Below are 21,664 nucleotides of genomic sequence, written 5' to 3'. Positions count from 1 at the left end.
ATTACGTTTTTGCATTATGTCTATTAGTCTTGAGTAGAAACATATTAAGTTTGTGGTACATGATCTTCCTTGTCTGAACCCAAATTGTCTAGGGTTTATCATATTGTTGTCTTCCGGGTGTTTTACCCATCTATTCTTGATGATTTTCTCACAAATTTTGGCCGTAATGCTTGTTAGTGAGACTGGCCTATAGTTAGTTGGTTCTTCCTTGTTTCCTCCTTTATATATTGGTACAATGTTAGCATTTTTTCCAGTCTTTTGGTATTTTTCCTTCTTTGAGTGAGCAATTGAATATGTTATGTATTTTGTCCGTTAGTTCTTCTTTGCATTCTTTTAGAATCCAATTTGCAATTCCATCCAGGCCATGTGATTTCCTAACGTCAAGGTTTGATTGGTGTTGTAATATTTCTTTTTGTGCTATTGTTATGTCGCTGATGGGTAAGGTGACCAGAGTCCCGCTTTTAGACGGGGCAGTCCCGCTTTTTCAACCTCTGTCCCGCTTATTTGATAAGTTTGCAAAATATCCCGCTTTTCCTTCCTGCATCTGTCCCGTTTTTTTATGCTGCAAAGGAGCTTTATTCCCTAAAAATGTGGGGCAGCTTTGCAGTAAAGCTGCCCCACATTGTAAGGGAATAAGGCTGATAATTGATGTCATTTTACATTTTCACTATTTGTCAACCTCATGCCCTATATACTCGTGCTATCAGCGCCATACGTGTCTTGTACTCGTCTTGTACAAAAAAACAATGGTCTCAAACTGTCCGGAAATAGATTCCATTTGGAAATGGGTAGAAACAACTTGGCCAACCGTGTAGTTAATGAATGGAATAAACTTCCTGCAGAGGCAGTGCAATGTAGTCCAGTTCGAAGCTTTAAAAATCATTTAAACACCTAAGCAAGATGCTGTAATGATTATTATTTTATATTATTTGTTTATGTTTTGTTATAATTTGTCTGTTTGATTCTCATTTATTATTAGTTATATGTCAATTTATTATTATTTACTATTTACCTGTTTGTTTGTTGTTTGACTATGCCTATGCGTATATTTATGTATTTTATTTGATACTTACATTATTAGTTTTTATTTATTTATTTATTATTATTATTATTAGGATTTTTTCATCCGACCTAGATATGGACCAAAAGGTCTCCTGTCGGCATGCTCCGCCTTTGTAATTCTTTTTTATGAAACGTTTGAAACGTGACGCTCGCGACTCAACCAAGTCGATTCCCGTCCACCAAGAGACAGTGTTTGATTAGCAGCCGTCAAGCAGCTGCGTTTCAACAAGTGATTGTCAAGATTGAAGGAGAAAGCATTTCTGCTGTGGAAGTGTTCGGGTGTTGCTGTATCTAACTTGAAGGAAATTCTGCAGTCAAAAGTAGATAATGTGTTCATGCTACACTCAGTAAGGAGCCTAGTAGGCAAATTAGAGCATGAGGGGCTAGCTGATCCTTCAGCTATAAGAAAATAGTTGAGTTTTATGACACGTGTGTGAAGTATTTGGATCAGTGGTCAGCTAACGTACCTAATCTTGAGTGTATGCAGTGGGTTTCACTAAAACAAGTTCCAACTTGGTCAGACGTTGAGAAAACAAAGGATTTTGCAGCTGAAAGACAAATGTTTGACATAAAATTTGACTAAAGCTTATCTTCTGAGTTTACTTGTGTTGCTAAGTACATCTTTGAAAAAGTAGCTGACTGGAATGAGTCAAACCTACCAACAGATCAGCGGTGGGTACAAATTTTCACTCATTTCAAAGCCAGAGATGTTAGTCACCAACACATGTCAGAATTAGTTCAGTTTATGCTCTGCCTTCCTGGAACAAACGCTTGTACTGAACGCGCGTTCTCATACATGAATGAAATTTGGACATCTGAGAAAACGTAGCTGAAAGTTCCAACTTTTCGAGCATTACTGACGACAAAGCTGAATCTAGCATACTTGTAGGGAGTTTTATAGTGTGTTGAAATCAACTCCAGAATTACCAAAGATTTCATCCAGTGAAAAGTATGCTATGTAAAGGTAAGATTTTTTTTTTATTGATTAAAATTAGTAACCTTGTAGTAAGCGCTGAAACTATCATTTGTTTAAAAAAATGATTAGACAACTCTATGGATGGGGACGACAGGTGGTGATGGATTCGGAGCTGCTTAATGTAGGTTTTATGGTCTCTTGCAGTCTCCTTTATTCTTATGTTCTTATAGTATCTTTATGAGGTTGAATATATATATATATATAAACGAGTACATAATGTCCCGCTTTTTCACTCAAAAAATCTGGTCACATTACAGTCATGGGGGGAGATCGCCTTTCATTACCTTCATCCCAATATTGTGTTTTCTCTCTAGTGAAGACAAATTTAAAGTAATTATTCATGATTTCGGCCATCTATAAATATTCTGTGTATTCTATATTCCCTTGGCGTAGTTTCACCATTTCTTGCTTGTTTTCAAGTTTGCCATTCACGTATGGATAGAATAGCTTGGGTTGCTCTTTGCATTTATCTATAATATCCTTTTCATGGTTCCTTTTTTCCTCTCTTCTCACTTTAACATACTCATTTCTATAGTTTATATATAGACTCGCCATTTCCAGGTTTTTTTATCTTTTCTCCACCTTTTCCAAGCTCTGTCCCTTCTGTCTTTTGTGTCACTGCATCTTTTGTTGAACCAGCATTTAATGTACACTCTCTCTCGCTTCTGTCTTGGTACGTGCCTATTTACCCCTTAATTGTAATTATCCATCAAGATATTCCATTTTTCTTCCATTTTTGTCTCTTCCATGTAAAGATGTTCCCAGTTTGTTTTCTGGACAAATTGATTTAGTTTTGCAAAGTCCGTTTTGTTGTACATCAATCTTCCTTTCCTATGCTTTTCATTTCTCTCCATGTCTATTTCTTCCTTTAGTTCAGTTTCAATGAGTATATGGTCACTCTTTCCAATTGGTGTCTTGTATTGGATTTTATCCGCAATTTCAGGTTCTGTTGTAAATATTAAATCTAGTTTCGACGGCTCTTCGTTATTTCTGTATCTGATGTTTTCACTGAGTCATTGTGTTTTCCATGGTCATATCTAGTAGTACATTACCCCACAAGTCGTCTCCTCCTCGCACTGTCATGTTTTCCCAACAAATTTCTTTGCAATTGAAGTCCCCCACAATTACCAGATTACCCCCCGCCCATTAGTATCTCGCCTAATGATTGCCTTGTATCTTGTAACATTTTCGCATGCTCGTTCTCTTTCCAAGCGTTGGTTTTTGGGGACACATAAGTCACCACAAACTTTTTACTTTTCATGTTCTTGTCTTCGACTGTTATCATGATCAGTTCTACATTACCTTTGCCCTCCCCTCCGCTATTTTTGTCACATTCCAATTTTTCTTGGCCAAGAACATGATTCCTCCTCCCTGTTTCTTGTCTCTATTTTTAATCCAGTAATTATATAGCACATTTCCAACATCGATGGATGGTATTTGGCCCATTAGTTTAGTCTGCACAATTGCCATTATGTCTGGCTTTTCTTCTAGCAGGTCATCATTAATCCATTCAACTACGATGGCAAGATTCTTGTCATTTGGTCAGATAAAACAAAAAATTATAAAACACCAAAATGTTTGATCAAACACCAGAAAAATATGACGTCAGTCCTCGCTCGCGAGCGAAGCGAGGATTGACGTCATATTTTTCTGGTGTTTGATCAAACATTTTGGTGTTTTATGATTTTTTGTTTTATCTGACCAAATGACAAGAATCTTGCCATCGGAGTTGAATGGGTTAAGTTGGTTCAGTCCTGAAATGAATCCATTGATGTTGGTATAGGCCACTTTGAAGGAAAAGAAAGACGGAAGATTTTGCAATGATGAGTATAATACGAAGACGACACAAAGACTAGGGTGACCAGACGTCCCGTATTATACGGAATCGTCCCGTATTTAAAGCATTTGTCCCGCGTCCTGTATCGACCCTCCCCCGGGACGCGTTTTGCCCCATATTTTCAAGATTTGAAACACCTTGCGGCTCTGGCAATATGGCGGGGGCGCGGCTTGGCCGCGTGAGTCAGTCTCAGTCACTCTCGTACTCTCGCCTTAAGTGCACGTGAGGAGTGAGTGAGGTCAAACAAATTTGTTTTATGATTTGAGAAGACGCCAGCATGTCATCAGACAAAAAAAAAAAAAAAAAAAACCGGGAATGTACTTTTAGAGCAGAGTGGCAGAATGATAAGGATTTTAAGCAGTGGCTCATCCCCAAAAAGAACAAGGTAACTGGACCATACTGCAAAATATGTTCAAAGAATTTTAGACTCACCCCTTTAAAGCAAGTGAAGAAAACTGTACAAGTCAATGAGGCAGATCCTGGAGCTGTGAGCTTGTTTTGTGTGCTTCACATAGCCGGTACATATTGTCCACATACCTCTCCAATTTAGGTGTCCCATATTCCAGTTTTCAAAAGCTAGCCACCCTATCTCAAAGATATTATTACAATCACAAGTAATTGTTACTATTATTATCATCAATATTGGTCCTTATATAATCATGGATTGCAGTGGTTATTTTGGTGAAGAACAAAAGACATGCGGAGCCTTGGGATGTCAATATTTCACTCTGCTGCGTCCACTCGATCGACATTAACCCATTAAACTCCGATGACAAGAATCTTGTCATCGGAGTTTAATGGTTTAACACCTTCAACACAGTCGTGCATTATGGGGCTTAGGTTCTGGCAAAGGACAGGCAGTTTTGTGTAGTAGCCGAAGGGTTGGGCTCTTTTGAGTCGAATTGGGATCTATGTTGATCATTTGCTCTTCTCCTGCAAAATACAACTAGGTAAACACACACACTAAAAGCACTGGGTCTGAATTTTTAGAGATCAAAGAGAAAGAGGTGACATTATTACAGTATTCAGGTCACTAAAGGGGATAGAATGTATTGACAGAAGAGATCTCTTGATTAAGGATGGGAGGTCTTTAAGAGGTCAAGGAACAAATTAAGAAAAACCACAGGTCTAAAAGGATGTGAAGAAATACGGTTTTTCCACATTGTAGATGCATAAATACTTGGAATAACTTAGAAGGTGATACAGCCCAAGTTCGAACAATACATGAATTTAAATAAATATTTGTTAATTGGAAACTAAGGATATAGAATAAGTTGGAACTGTACATGAATATGAGGCTGGGGATGATAAATTGATGAGTAGGAGATGGGACCAAATGAGTGTTGCTCTTTTTCTATATAAAGTACTACCTCTCATTAACAGACTAAAAGGGGGGGTAACGGTGTCTGATGATGTGAATAATCCATTGATTTGGAGTGGTTTTTGGGTGGCATAATAGTGATTGCACAGCAATAAACAACAGCACCAAAAACACCGCAAACACAGCTAATGTCCCTTAATGAGAGATCTCACTGTATTACAATTAGGTAAATACACTGATACAACACAGACAACAATCCAAGGTTTCTTCTCTGAGAGGTCAATGGGAAGCTCCAAGGACTGCTGCTTGTTACTGTGGGAATCCAGGTTTTCCACTTAGTGAAACTTGAGGCAGCAAATAATTGATATAAAATCTTCTGTATGGTGCACTGAGGTTTTGGTTAAATTTGTTGATTCTGTTATTAATTTCAATTTCTTGTCTGTTTTCTTCATTTATTTTGAATCCAAAATGCTTAGAATCTGTGAACTGTCTCATCCTTTCACCTCCAATACTCATTTTTAGTTGTTTATTTCCTCTACTGTCCATAAAATAGAATTAATGAAAATCAGTAGAGAAAATAAACAACTAAATATAAGAATTGGAAATGAAAGGTTGAGATAGGCCACAAATTCTAAATATTTGGGAGTCAAGATTGATGAGAACAAACAAGAAATTGAATTTAATAACAGAATCAATAAATTGAACCAAAACCTTGGTTCACTATACCCACATATTAAGGACAAAAATATACCAGATAAATGCAAAATCATAATGTATAATACTCATATGTGGATCAAAAGCATGGTCACAAATAATTAAAACAGAATTAAAAATAGCAGCAGTAGAGATGAAAGTATTAAGAAGTATTAAAGGGGTGACAAAAAGAGACAGAATCAGAAATGCACAAATAAGGGACAAACTTGAGATAACAGATATTATAGAAATCATAGAAACAAACATACTTAGATGGCATGGACATGTAATGAGAATGAACTAAGAGAGACTGCCAAGACAAGCACTGACATGGAAACCAAAACAAGACCACGAGGTAGACCCAGAAAATGACGGATTGATGGTGTGAGAGAAACATTGGAAAGAAGAGAAGATCTGCAATTGGTGGAAGAAGAGGAAAGACATCAGAGAGGAATGGAGGAAAATCATTGGAATAAAGCCAACTAGCTGACAGGGATTAGCCGACCAGGCATCAAGTGAGAAAGGTGAGGTGAGGATTTCAATGTACAACAAAACTAAATGATCTTTTTGTCAAAGCATTCCATTCAGGAACATACAAGGGGTCATCAGTAAAAATTTTTCATACAAGAACTTAGACTGTATGATATTTTTTAAAGTAATATATGTGATCATTACGGAATACTCTCCCTCAGTCTGAAGTATCCATTTCTAACCTTTGTATGTTTAAAAGTACTCTCAGATTGTCTTGGTGTTGAATTATATATGTATTATCAATTTGCTGCATATCATGCACTATCCTGCTTTATAGATCATTTGTTTTCTTTTTTCTGTGAAAGTTTCCTCACCAACAGAGTGTGGTTTCCTCATGTTGGTTGGAGCTGTAAGCTCACAAAATTAAATTCCAATGTTGATTGGACTGTGGGAGTGGTCACATAATATACATTATGGAACAGTGTAATGACACATTCATAAAAAGTATGTTAAGAAAATTATTTGTAGGAAAGAAAAGCAGAAAACTGTAGGGTATGTATATTATGACTACTGTTGTCCTCTTCAACAGATCCAAAGGTGATGAGGAGAACATATACATTTTAGGAACTCGGGAAGACTCAAGTCACGTACCCCCAGTCAGATATTGCAGGTGACTGACAGTATGTGGGATAAAAAACATATATATATATATATATATATAATATATATATATATATATATATATATAAATAAATAACTTTAGAGATTAATTTGCTAATTGTAAGGATAAAATGGAATTAAACAAATGTTGTCCTTTGAGAGGTTAAAGTTCAGGAGGCATTTTAAGAGGCTTAAACTAATTTCCTTTTGGGACTACATTGTAATCTAAAACTCATGGCAGCATTTTCCTGGTGCATTTAGTGATTCAAATCACTGATGTGATGAAACACTGTGGATCTATCTTGGATATGTCTTACTGAATGCTTGTGGTCTTTTAATGTAGTTTTTCTCCCTGTTACACCCCAATATAATCTATAAACACATGAGCTGCTGTCATCTCTTTGGTGGAGATTTACTATATGCTGTTGAGGTACATGTAGATAACACTGATTAATCTTTTTTTGGAAGTAATGCAGTAGAAGCACATATGGTCTCATTGTAGGGTATTTTGATGACTTTCTTGTCCCAAACAAATTTAGGGTTGAGGGGCCTGGGTAGTTTTATAGAAGCTAGCCCCTGCTTTGCTCATAGTTTTAAATCAGGAACCAAGTTGGGGTATCTTATTCAATTGGTGACATGCATGCATAAACCAAAGGAGCTTTCCCCATTATAAGTTGGGGAGGGGGTTACAAAGCTAAAAAGCTCCGAGGAAAATAGTGGAGGCAACACTATATTTAAGTTCCTCAAAATAGTAACTGAACACATGCAAATAATTCCACATGTAGGTGGGCTTTCTGTACATAGAAAAGGAAAGGGACCTATGATCCCTGATAACCAAAATGCCAATGGTAGATTTGCTTCTAATTCCAATTCTATTCTTAACTTAATGTTGTAGGTGATTTTTTTTTTTTTTTTTTCTATGACTTCAGAATGACCCAACATCTTACTCTGGTGATTTTTCACTACCAAATTTATCATGTGCAATTCTATAACATAATTGTAATCAAGCAATTGTTGTGACATAGTTTCTTGTGCAAAATTAATTTTCCTGCATATTGCTTAACAAAGTTTGCAGGTGAAAGACTTGTCACCAAGGTAGATCACTGCATGCCTTGTGAGACGATCTTTTTCGTGAAAGTCACATTACACAGATCATACAGGAAAGGATTCTTAAATGTGAACCATAATGCCCTACAGATGTATATTCAAGAAAGCTGCCCCATAGAGGTGAGACTGGAAGTGCTTTACTTTTTCATGAGAAGGCTGCATCATACTTGTCACAATGGAAAGGTTCCTCTCTTGTGGGAGTCATCATATGTTTTCCCAGATCGATTTTTTATGAGAAGGCTGCATCACATCACTCAAACTAGAAAGTCTGTTCTCCTGCGTGGGTCATCATATGCCTTTTGAGATTACTTTTTGATGAGAAAGCTGCAACACACTGGTCGCAGTGGAAAGGTTTCTCTCCTGTATGGGACATGATGTGCCCTTTCAGACTACTTTTTCTTGAGAAAGCTGCACTGCACAAATCACAATGGAAAGGCTTCTCTCCTGTGTGGGTCATCCTATGCAGCTTCAATGTAGTCTTTCTTGAGAACGCTGCATCGCACAGATCACAATCAAAAGGCTTCTCGCCAGTGTGAGACATCATGTGTCCTTTCAGTACATTATTTTCTATAAAAGCTGCATTGCAAATGTGACAACGAAAAGGCTTTTCTCCAGTGTGGGACATCATATGCCGTTTAAGCCTAAACTTTAGAGAGAAAGTTGCTTCACACAGCTTGCACTGAAAAGGCCTCTCTCCCGTGTGGGTTATCGTATGATTTTCAAGATTTTTTTTTATTGAGAATTTTTTGTCACACAGGTCACACTGGAAAGGTTTCTCTCCTGTGTGGGTCATCATATGCCTTTTCAAAGAAAACATGTGAATGAAACCTTCATCACACAGGTCACACTGGAAACGTTTTTCTCCTGTGTGGGTCATAATATGTGGTTTCAAATCACTCTTTCTTGAGAAACTTGCATCACATATACCACAGTGAAAAGGCTTCTCTCCAGTGTGAATCTTCACATGCCGTGTGAGATTACTTGTGTGTGTGAAAGCTTCATTACACAGGCCACACCGGAATGACTTCTCTATTGTGTGGGTCATGTCATGATAATTCATTTCCCCATTTAGCATGAAAGTTGCATCATACTGGAAAGGTTTCTCTTTTGTGTTGGTCATCATGTCTTCTCTTAAGTGAGTTTTCCTTGAAATATTTGCAACACATACATCACATCAGAAAAACTCCTATGTGGGCCACTATACACCATTTCTGAGTAATTTTTCCAAATAAAGTTGCATCATACAGGTCACACTTCAAAGACTCATAAGGTGGAATTCGAGACTACACTTGTGAAATAACAGCATATAACTCACAAACATAACTCCTTTCTGTTTGGGTCATAACTCTGCAGATAATTTCCATTGAAATCTTGATAGATTCTTCTCCTGTCACAGAAAGAAAAAATGTTACTTCAAGACATATGGTCTTATACCTATAACCTAGTTAAACATTTGTTATGCAATTACCACCTAAACTTTGGAAAAAAATGTAATATCATGATCATGTACATTTCGCCACAAATGATTTTGTGCATCCATGAAAACTTAGTTGAAATCCATGCAGTGGATACTTAACATTTCAAAATTTAACACATCCACAGTCCAATGACCTATAATTTGGCTATGGGAATAGAGCTGTGACTACATGACATAATAGCACTATAACAGCTTAACAGCACAAACTCAAAGTTTGCTCTAAGCTGCCACATCTTATAATGAGTTAAAAAGTTGATGTCCATCTTTTATTCAACAAGACCTTCAAACTACTCAATTTATGGAACACCAACTCTAATACTTTGTTTTGAATACTATTTTAAATGTATAACTATGTGATTGTATTATTTATTGATGAATTAGGAAATCAAATAGTGTCACTAAGCTACATATACACACATTCAAAACAATATTGTTACTGTGGGGTCCAATGAGTTTCACAGTGAACAACATGGGAATCTCAGTTGGTAAGTATGTCATTTGTGCAGAGTGCTTTAAAGCATAATTTTATCAACTAAACACAATATCATGACACTTCTACATTTATCAAATTACTTGTTCAACAAAGGTTCCACCTGTATTTCGTGAAGTGTTACAGTGCTAGCTGAGATTCTACTGTTCACTTGACTCATCGTAAGTGAAGCCCCACCAAACACATGCAGGGATACCAATATGAGTAGCCATGTTAAATATGTATGATGAGCCTATAGTGAATGTCTGACAATAATGCAAGTTGACCATATTGTCCTATATGGATGAAATTAACTATTCACTTATGTGTCATGTTTTAAAGCATAATTTCATAGCCCAAACATGACAATACTTTACTGCTACAGCAGAGATCAAATTACTTATTTGACTACGGCTTCACTTGTGTTTCATGAAGAGTTCTGTGCCAGCTCAAATTCTACTGCATCATTAATTAGTATTGCTCATTTCATTCAGGCAAATAAAGCCCTCACCAAACACACACATGAGTGTCCTGTTACCAATGGATTCATCCTTGGTTTCAGTTTGTATTGACTAAAGCAAGGTTTACATGCTACGATAAATTGTAGCGATTTATTGTAATGAAAAGGATGTTACAATTTGTCATTACGTGTAATCAGGAGATCGTAGCGATAAATCGCTATGATCTCCTGTTTACAAGTAATGACAAATTGTAAGAACCTTTTCATTACAATAAATCGCTACAATTTATCGTAGCATGTAAACCTTGATATAGTGTGTATTGACACTCTACGGAGTGTGTGTACATTCCAAATATTTGACACTGGTGATATTGACAAATCATGATAAAATATACTACTACATTAGGTTAGGTTAGCATAAACCATGTAAATCATGGTAAATCATACCAAATTTGGACAAATGTGGTTCCAATCTTCATTTGTGCATTAGTGTAAACTGTGCCTTAATATTTTATGGGATTATTGTTTTTTCTGAAAAAGGGGTTTTGTTGCAATGTATACATCTCAGTCTGAAGCAAGATTTAATTCCCCTGTAATTCACACCCTTCCAGAACATGTGTAATCCTTGGCTTTTCTCAGTGTTGCCTTACATTATCATTAATGCATCCAGGTGTGATCTGGAACGATACATGAATTCAAATCCGAATTTCATTATTGGAAATCAAGGATATGGACTAAGTTAGAACTAGGTATGATAGACTGGAAAGTATGGAACGGGACCCAACAAGCGTTGCTCCTCCCCTGTATACTACAAATAAGTAAATGCAATTAGGTTAATACAGCTAAAATCATGCTAGCCCACCTCCCAGTGCTGAAGAATTACTCATGCATTAGCTGTGCGTCTTTTTCTTGTGCATGAATTCTTTGTTGCACTTCTGGATATCAGAAGCGTCTCACGAAGTTCAAGAATTGCTGGATGTTTTTAATCAATATTGAAACAGAAATTGCTTCATATTGTTTACTCCGACCTTGAGAAGTGATTTGGAAATTACTAGAGAAAATCCCATGTTTTAAGGGGTGACCACTCTATTTGAATACCCGATTTGTAAGAATGAAATTGACGTCCTGATGTTTTCTTGTGATTTGTATGTTTCTTATCATTACCGTCTCTGTACAAATGTAGTGCATATGCAAATAGATCTGGTTATATATTTTGCATAATTTGACAAATTAGTGCACTTTTTCAGACATGTTCTCCTAGAACTCATGTAGTCTATAAATAATAGTTGTAGAGATTAGCTCTCTTCTCCAACACCAAACATGTGGGAAAACTACCAATGGACTAGAAAAATTCCACCATCATTCCGATTTTCAAGAAGGGCTCCCGCTGTACTCCACTTAACTACAGACCTATCAGTCTCACATCTGTCTGCTGCAAAACACTGGAACGATTCATCTCTGAAGCACTGTACAATTTTCTGGACTCTAACGGTATTCTTTCAAATGACCAATACGGATTCCGTCAACGCAGAACAGTCGACAACCAACTACTACTTGTATATAATGATGCCACTGCATGGCTGGATGCTGGATACATAGTCGATGTTGTGCTCTTCGATTTTAGTAAAGCCTTTGACATAGTCAACCACTCTATACTCATTGACAAACTGAGACTATTGGGAGTACACGGCCCATTGCTGTCATGGATCATAGATTTTTTACTTGGTCATACTATGCAAGTCTCAGTTTCAGGGTTTACCAGCTCCTCCAGAAATGTCCTCAGTGGGGTCCCCCAGGGCTCAGTCTTGGGCCCCCTCTTGTTCCTAGTGTACATTAACTCCCTGCCAACATATATCCACTCAAAATGCAAATTCTTCGCGGATGATATGAAGATCTACCTTAAGCTACGAAGAGACTCCAGTTCCCCTTCAGCCGAAGACATAGGAATCTGCCAGAGGGACATAGATACAGTATACAGAGTTGCTGACTCCTGGGGCCTGCGCTTCAACCTGGACAAGTGTGCTGTACTACGTTGCCAAAGAGGCTCAACTGACATCAACCCAGGTCCCCAGCATCATTATATAATGGACACCACCGCTCTCTCTATTGAGACTGCACATAAAGACTTGGGTATCACAGTTGATTGTAACTTGAAATTTCATAGTCATATTTAAAAAACTGTAAAGAAGACAGCAGGTCTAGCAAATAATTTACTAAAAAAAAAAAAAAAAAAAACACTGTCGTGATAAGGACTTCATGATCACCCTGTTTAAATCCCACATCAGACCACTGTTGGAATTTTGAACCACTGTATGGAACACTGGATACCTAGGTGACCTTACGCTCCTGGAATCTACGCAACGCAGGTGGACTAAACAAATAATTGGAATGGCAGAGCTTAGCTGTGCAGACCGTCTGCTAACTTTCGATCTTTATTCAGTCCGTGGCAGATTAATCAGGGCAAACTCTTCCTTTATGCAAACAAGGTAATCTTTTTAAAACAAATGGGCAGGACTCGCAGTAATGGATTTCAACTGGACAAGTTTAGATTTAAGAAGGAAATAGGCAAAAAATAGTTTACTAATAGGGTGGTCAACGAATAGAATAGACTTAATAACCATGTAGTAAGCACTGAAACTATCAGTTGTTTTAAGAAACTATTAAACAATTTTATGGATGGTGATGACAGGTGGTGATGGATACGGAGCTGCCTAGTGTAGGTCTTATGGTCTCTTGCAGTCTCCTTCATTCTTATGTCCTTATGTTATCACAAAGAAAAAATACATTACATCTACATCACGGACAACCAATACATAAACAAAATTAAATATACACCTCTCCCTTCCGTGTTCACGGTCGCTGGTTCTAAACGTATGCGCCTGTGGAACAGAGTCCCCCACATGTGCGTCTACGCGACATTTTGGCTTATAGTATCGTTTCGCTGCAGAAATGGGATGGACAAGGAATTTATATGTGTTGAAACAGATGGTCTTCGGCCTTATATTACTATTGTGTAAATTAAGTCCATATTACGCCTGGACTACAGGCATTTGTATCCTCATGAAAACACAACCTTAGCCGTGCCGAGCCATGTTTCGGTGAGGCTGGGACCTTAGCTACTTTACGGTACGCCGGCTATATATATAAGGAGCCAGGTTTTGGTCTCCAGAGGCAGTTCTCCACAGTATTTGTAACTCAGTGGTGCTCATCCCAAGGCGACGCGGTCAACCTCGCGGTCGGGTTTCCTCGGAGCCTGACCCCCCGACCCAGCCTAGGTCGATACTCGCACTAACCATAATAAAACCAGCAAACACTCGTGAGCTTCATTTACTCCCTCGTCCAAGTAACGTTCGCGCAATGTTTCATTGGTGACCCCGGGAGTTTTGACGCGAGTGCCCTCGGCCGAACCTAATTCATCAACAACCTGTGTGATTCTCTGGACGTTCTTCAACCCCACCACACTCACAACCATCGCAGCTACCGCCGCTGTGGTCATTACCACAGCCATCGTTACCACCGCCCCAGCACGTCATTCACGACCGCCTCCCCGTTTGACGTCACGATCGACGCAGATCGACGTCACTACGCCGGGGCTGTCACCGCTTCCAAAATTGCTGTCTGCACCACCTCCAGGGAGTTCCCGCTTCCACTGACGTCACTCACGACCGCTTCCCCCCGCAATGGACATCACGATCGCTGCAGATTGACGTCGCTACTTCAAGGAAGCCACCGCTTCCAACACTGCTGTCTGCGCCGCCTCCAGGGAGTTTCCACCTCCACTGACGTCGCTCACGGCAACCTCCCCGCACTGGACGTCACGATCGACGCAGATCGACGTCGCTACTTCAGGGAGCCACCGCTTCCAACACTGCTGTCTGCGCCGCCTCCAAGGAATTCCCGCTTCCACTGACGTCACTCACGGCCTCCTCCCCGCAATGAACGTCACGATCGACGCAGATCGACGTCGCTACTTAAGGAAAGCCACCGCTTCCGCCAGCGCCGCCTCAGGGAGTTCCCGCTTCCACTGACGTCACCCACGGCCGCCTCCCCGCTTGGACATCACGATTCCACGCTTCGCAGGGGAAGGAGGGTAATGTGGTGAACAGAGTCCCCCACATGTGCGTCTACGCGACATTTTGGCTTATAGTATCGTCGCTGCAGAAATGGGATGGACAAGGAATCTATTTGTTGTGTAGAAACAGGTTTTGGTCTCCAGAGGCAGTTCTCTACAGTACTTGTAACTCAGCGGTGGTCATCCCAAGGCCACGCGGTCAACCTCGCGGTCGGGTTTCCTCGAAGCCTGACCGTCCGACCCAGCCTAGGTCGACACACGCACTAACCATAATAAAACCATCAAACTCACTCGGGATTCACTCGTCACCATAGTCCAAGTAAAGTTCACGTAATGTTACACACCTCTCAAAGGATTACAAAGGCGGAGCATGCCGACAGGAGACCTTTTGATCCATATCTAGGTCGGATGCGAAAAAAATCATAATAATGATAAATTAATGAATAAAAACTATAATAATGTAAACAAATATAATTCATAAATAAATGCATATGTATAGTTAAATAATAAACAAACAGGTAAATACTAAATAATAATAAATTAACATAGAACTAATAATAAATGAAAATAAAACAGACAAATGATGACAAAACAAAAACAGATAATATAAAACAAATTATAATCATCACAGCATCTTGCTTAGGTGTTTATCTAAATGATTCATAAAGCTTCGAACTGAACTACATTGCACTACCTGTGCAGGAAGTTTATTCCATTCATTAACTACACGGTTGGCAAAGTTGTTTCTACCTACTTCCAAATTGAATCTATTTCCGGACAGTTTGAGACCATTGTTTCTTGTCTGATTCTCATTCAATGTGAAAATTTTGTCACTTTTGATGTTGTCAATTCCCTTTAGAATCTTAAAGACCTCTATCAAGTCACCTCTGAGTCTACGCTTTTTTAGGGAAAACAGATTCATATGTTTTAGTCGATTTTCGTATGACTTATTTTTGATATTTGGAATCAGTTTTGTGGCTCGCCGTTATACTTTTTCCAGTCTGTCAATGTCTTTAATGAGATTCGGTGACCATACAGAAACAGCATATTCCAAATGTGGACGAACTAACGATTTATGTAGCTTGCTATTGAGTGTTCACGATCTCTGGGCCTAAGCGTATGCAACCCTTACATCTTTTACAAAGGAGCATTTATAATACACATTTGTTTTATATAAATGTGGTGTGAATATGGTTAATGTGGCGCCGACGAGGACGAGCGGTTGGCCTCCCCCAGGGAGGGGGGGGAGTCAAGGGGCGCGTGGATCGGTGACCCCAGAAGGGGGAATGCCCGCGCGTCGGTATGGTTGGCAGTTCATAGCAAGAGCCACGGGTGTGTAGATGTGTGTGTGCGTGGGGGAACGAGGGAAACCCACAAAGGGGGTCGTGTTAGAAGATAGAAGGTAGGGAAACTAGTATAAGGATCGTGCTGTGTGTACAAGAGGAGGGTTAACCCATTAAACTCCGATGACAAAATTCTTGTCATTGGGTCCAATAAAACAAAAAATCATAAAATACCAAAATGTTTTATCAAACACCAGAAAAAATGTGACGTCAGAGGACTGACGTCATATTTTTTCTGGTGTTTGATAAAATATTTTGGTGTTTTATGATTTTTTGTTTTATTGGACCAAATGACAAGAATTTTGTCATCGGAGTTTAGTGGGTTTTAAGGATCGATCCAGAAGTAACCCTACGGTCGGGATTTCAGCACCTTTTCCAACCACAAGCTATCTAGGCGCCGCCGAGACGACCGCGCCCACGAGCTCCAAGGAGCCACTCAAGATGAACAATATCACCCTAAGGCCGTTTGACGGCAATAGAGACGTCACCGGGTGGCTTACAAAGGCGGAGTAGGTCGCGAAGCTAACGGGAGTGACAGACGTGGCGAGTTATATTGCCCTAAATTTGGAGAACGACGCGTTGGCCATCTATCTGGAGATGACAGCCGATGACCAAGCGGAAGCAGAAAAGGTGAAGAAAATGTTAAAGGAGGCGTTTGGTGAGACCCCGTTTGATGCGTTTTGTTATCTGCAAAGAATGCGGTGGGCAGGTGAACAGGTCGATGTGTTCGCCAACGAAATCAGAAGATTAGCAAGCCTGGCGACTTTCGAGGAGAACGACGGCTTAGAGAAGCTAGCGAGGATGGTTTTGTGAATGGTTTACCGTTTCGCATATCTAATGGACTGCATGAAATAAGTAATCCGGCGAAGGCGAGTATGGACGAATTGATAACCCGCGCTAGGCTCCTGACGAGGACTAAGGACGGAGGCCCAGTAGGGGTTGCGGCAAGGGAAAGGCCGCGGATAAAGACAAAGAACAGAAGAGAAGGGGACCGAGCAGGGACAGAGGGCCGTTGGAGGCCGCGGCGAGAGAGGGGAAAACGGCGGAGCCCAGGGGTGACTATAGCGGACGGCGGGGCCCGTCTCGGGTCGGTTGTTACGATTGTCGGCGACTAGGTCACCTCGCGAGGGACTGTAAAGAGGTGGAGCTCGTCTGTTACACATGCAGTCAGTCAGGACACACGTATCGACACTGCAATCAGGGAAAACGGAAAAACGGTGGCCACTACGCACGGGGCCGCCGAGGAAATGTAAAGATGCCGTTCAGCTTTATGCCGATCGTGGAAGTCTGGCTGACAGGAAGACGCGCGAAGACGCTGATAGATTCCGGCTGTTCAATCACGGTCGTAAGGACCGACGTGGTTCAAGAATTCAGACAGGGAGATGTGGCTCTAATGACGATCGACGGGAGGGAGACAAAGTGCAAAGGTGACCAGGAAATTGAAATGATGGTAGAGGGCATTCCGATTCGACTAAGAGTGATAGTCATTGGAGCGATTATAGAGGAAATCGACGTGGTGCCGGGAATGGATACAGTTGCCCAGTTTGGAGAAGTCGTGTTTATCGCCAGACGAGTGAGGATAGGAGCGATACGCGACTCGGGAGGACGATGACCGGCTGAGGCCGGAAGTGGAGGTAAGAATGGCAATGAGGGTCGCGGAGGGCAGTGCCACCGCGAAGCTCGACCCTGTCGAGAGAGTGGCACCGTACACGATTCGATTGAGGATGAAGATTTCCTGGGGGAACTTGATGGCCAGAAATGGGAAGTAGAGTGGTATCCGAAAGAAGGCTCACCTCTTTTGAAGAACAAAGTCGATTACTACACACAGACCCTCGCAGAGGGGGTGAGGGACAACTTCGACCTTGAAGTGGAGCGGTGGGTTGATGAGGGACTCTTGAGTCCTTGGGAGGAACCGGTGGAGGGCGGAATCTTGCCCTTGATGGCAAAGGTACAGCCAAGAACAAAGTACGACCGGTGTTGGATTTCCGAGAGATGAACCAGTTTGTGAGGTGTCATACGGGCGATATTTTGTAGACGTATGCAGCGAGACCCTTCGCAGATGGCGCCGAATGAGGGGGGCGTTCACGATTGTAGACCTGCGGACGGCTTACCTACAAATTCACGTGACGAAGAAGCTATGGAAATATCAACTAGTGAAATACAAAGGTAGAACTTATTGCTTAACCAGACTGGGGTTTAGGCTCTGCTCGGCCCCGAGGATCATGGCGAGAATCCTGAAGACAGTGCTGGAGAAAACTGAAATGAAGAAGAAGGGCACTGACTCGTACCTCGATTACATACTGGTGGATGATAGCGTAAAATCAGCGTCGGACGTAGTGGAACATTTGGCTCGGTACGGATTAATAGCGAAGGAGCCGGAACCGGTGGAAGGAGTAGTGTTGGGACTGCGACTGGAAAGGGACGGGACCGGAAACCTGGTGTTCAGGAGAGGCAACGATGTCCCGAACGTTACAGATGAAATGAGCAAACGAGAGCTCTTCTCCCTGTATGGCAAATTGGTCGGTCACTACCCGATCGCCGATTGGCTCCGTGTGGCGTGCAGCTACATTAAGAGGCGGTCGGGGTCGAAGAATTGGGGAGAGAAGATTAATGAGGGCACGCTAACGATGATACGTGACGTCGTACAGAGGACGATGCATGATGATCCGGGGAGGGGACAGTGGAACGCACCCCAACAGGGCCGAGGCGTAGTGTGGTACGACACGACCTGCATAGCAACCGGCGCCGTCTTGGAGATAGGGGGCGTGGTAGTCGAAGATGAAGCGTAGTAGCGAAAAAAGGATGACTGCCATCACATCAACGTATCGGAGTTGGACGTGGCCATAAAAGGAGTCAATTTGGCACTGAAATGGGGGATGCGTGAGATCGAAATCAGGACTGACTCAGCCACAGTAGCGGGATGGATGAACTCAGTGCTGACGGCTGAGAAGAGAGTACGCACGAAGGGGGCTGCAGAGGTCTTTGTGAAGCGCCGTCTTGGGATCCTGAGGAAGTTAATAGACGAGTTCGGCAAGAAGATAAGAGTGAGCGAGATGTTGTCGGGAATGAACAAAGCAGATGCGCTAACCAAAGTGAAGAAAAGCTGGCAGAAAGTGAAGGAAGAACATGACATGTCCGCTGCAGGGTCCCTTCGCGCGAAAGAATTACATGGAACTCACCACCTAGGTGTCGATAGGTCATTGTTCCTGGCAAGGAAGGTTGACCCGAATATATCGAGGGAAGAAGTCCAGTGGGCGGTGAGAGCTGCGTCTGATGTCAGTCAACAGACCCCGCCCCCCAGACCGCACTCAGCGGGGGAACTTAGTGTGGGAGAAAAATGGAGGCTGGCGGTTAATGTAACCCACCATCGGCAAGGCAGGTACCTATCGATGTTCGACTGCGGTCCGGGACACTTCGCCGTCTGGCAAGAGCTGAAAGCGGAGACTGGAGAAGAGATTGCACGGGTGATGAGTGAGATATTTCTGGAACGGGACCCAGTGGATGAAGTCCTGACGGATAATAGCACAGCATTTCGGTCGGAGGCGCTGAAAGACAAATTGGACAAGTGGAACACGAGACGCTTCTTCCGGGCTACTTACCGACCAAGCGGAAATGGAATAGTAGAACGACACCATCGTACGATTAAGTCCATCGCGGAGAGGGCACTAATACTACCCATGGAGGCAGTTTTCTGGTATAACATGTCCCCCATGTCAGAACAAGACGAAGACTCGGTTCCACAAAGAGCCGTGTTTAACCCATTAAACTCCGGTGACAAGATGTCTTCTCATTTGGTCAAATAAAACAAAAAATCATAAAACACCAAAATGTTTGATCAAACACCAGAAAAATATGACGTCAGTCCTCGCTTCGCTCGCGAGCGAAGCGAGGACTGACGTCATATTTTTCTGGTGTTTGATCAAACATTTTGGTGTTTTATGATTTTTTTTTTATTTGACCAAATGACAAGAATCTTGTCATCGGAGTTTAATGGGAATACGATTTGCGATATCCCCAGATGGGGCCGGGGCTACCGGCCAATGCTGAAGAAGGCCCCGCCTCAGTGCAGGTGGGGGAGGAGGTATGGGTGAGGCCAAAGGATAGGAAGTGCACGTCACAGTGGACGAGAGGAATAGTAACGGAGGTGAATTCACGGAACAACATCTCTGTCGAGGGAGTGCCGCGGCATGTCTTGGCGTGTGGTGAATGAAGGAGACGAGGAGGAGAGTCACGGAGTGACGGTAAATGAGGGAGCGGTGTCGAGGAGACCCCGTCGCGACACGCGTCCTCCAAGGTGGCTACAGGACTATGAAGTAGATGAAAGAGACGAAGAATAGGCTGATTTCGACATTAAGGGTGTGTGTGGTGTGAATGTGGCACGGATGGGGAGAGCGGTTGGTACTCCCCGGGGGGGCGGGGGGCGGTGATCCCAGAAGGGTGAATATGCCCGCGCGTCGGTATATGGGTGACAGTACATAACAAGTACACGGGTGTGTGGATGAGTGTGTGCGTGGATGAAGGCGGGAAACCCAACAAAAGGGGGTCGTGTTAGAAGTTAGACGGTAGGGAAACTAGCATAGGGACCGTGTAGTGTGTGCCCAAGGAGGGTTAAAAACTGTCCCAGAAGCAGCCACAGGAACGGAATTTCGACGGAAAAAGTAAATTATCTTCCCCAACTACAATATACATACATAGATACATACATATATATATATATATATATATATATATATATATATATAAAGCACATTATATACATATATATATATATATATATATACACACATACAAGTGAATTTAGGGAGCAGGTTCTCTTCAATGCATTTCTTATTAAATAACACAGCAAACTGGGCGTTAGTTATCTTCTTATTGAGACTTTCTAATCTTCTAATAACTTTTCTCTCTAAAGGAGGGAGAGGGTATACAATACTTCCAAACGAGTCCATGATTGGGTAGGAAAACTAGCATTTTACGACGTTTCGCCTATGCATTAGGCATCTTCTGGTAATTTATTCAGAAAAGCTATATACTAATATATTACAAAGATAGATACATTGGGAGAGATCTAGGACTGTGACAGTTCATCCTTTCCAGCCCGCTACTCGTGACCCATACAGCTCTAGGGTCCCGCACATATTTTGTTGTATGTTAATAAGTGGCATATAATTTCTGATCATCACTGAGCTATTGGGTCTCTAAAACTCTCCAACCTAGGAATTAATCTCACTCCCGAGGAACCAAGTCGACTGCTGACTGCCATCCTAACTTAATTTTACAGAGAACTAAGACCAACTCGTAACTCTTGGTTAAGCTGGTATGTTTCCTTGATTAACTCATTGTAGTACATGAATAGAATCACCAGTGATGGAGATGTCAATCAAATAATTCCAACAGTCGTCCCCGGATTCGAACCAGGGCTTGCGAGAAAGCAGAGCCGTCGCTCTACGACTTTGTAGTTCAAGTTATTTTTCTTGTTCTGTGAGGTGTTCCTTTTTTAAGCTGTCCTTTTTTTTTCTAATGAGGCTATTTCATGTGTAAAGTTGGGTTTGATTTTTTTTTCTTTCTTTTTTTCCCTCTCGGAATGTGTTTTTTTTTACTTGCTTTCTTGATAGTAATTACTATTTTCCAGATATGGGAACTGGCCAATTTCAGTCTTCTAGCTCTTGCTCAATGTCTATTGAGTACTTTTGTTAGTTTACCTTTTGGTAGTTCATGA

The 21,664-nt window shown here is 41.4% G+C and overlaps 2 protein-coding genes across 2 annotated transcripts; one reads left to right on the top strand and one right to left on the bottom strand.

Annotated features, from left to right (window-relative positions):
• Positions 1-7,124: 7,124 nt before the first annotated feature.
• On the bottom strand, positions 7,125-11,556 carry LOC143030845 (uncharacterized). Its single transcript, XM_076194064.1, has 2 exons — positions 11,396-11,556; positions 7,125-9,514 (listed from the first exon to the last, which is right to left on the bottom strand). The coding sequence occupies exon 2, from the start codon at positions 9,248-9,250 to the stop codon at positions 8,387-8,389; it is 864 nt and encodes a 287-aa protein (XP_076050179.1). The 5' UTR covers positions 9,251-9,514; positions 11,396-11,556; the 3' UTR covers positions 7,125-8,386.
• A 7,268-nt stretch (positions 11,557-18,824) lies between these two features.
• LOC143030464 (uncharacterized) lies at positions 18,825-19,751 on the top strand. Its single transcript, XM_076193613.1, has one exon. It carries the CDS (start codon positions 18,825-18,827, stop codon positions 19,749-19,751), a length of 927 nt encoding a protein of 308 aa, XP_076049728.1.
• Positions 19,752-21,664: the final 1,913 nt, after the last annotated feature.

This window comes from Oratosquilla oratoria, chromosome 12 (assembly GCF_046742065.1).
Source record: "Oratosquilla oratoria isolate Oo_2021 chromosome 12, ASM4674206v1, whole genome shotgun sequence".
Taxonomy (NCBI): Eukaryota; Metazoa; Arthropoda; class Malacostraca; order Stomatopoda; family Squillidae; genus Oratosquilla; species Oratosquilla oratoria.
The sequence above is the reverse complement of the archived record's forward strand: the minus strand, read 5'-3'. Positions and strand labels throughout refer to the sequence as shown.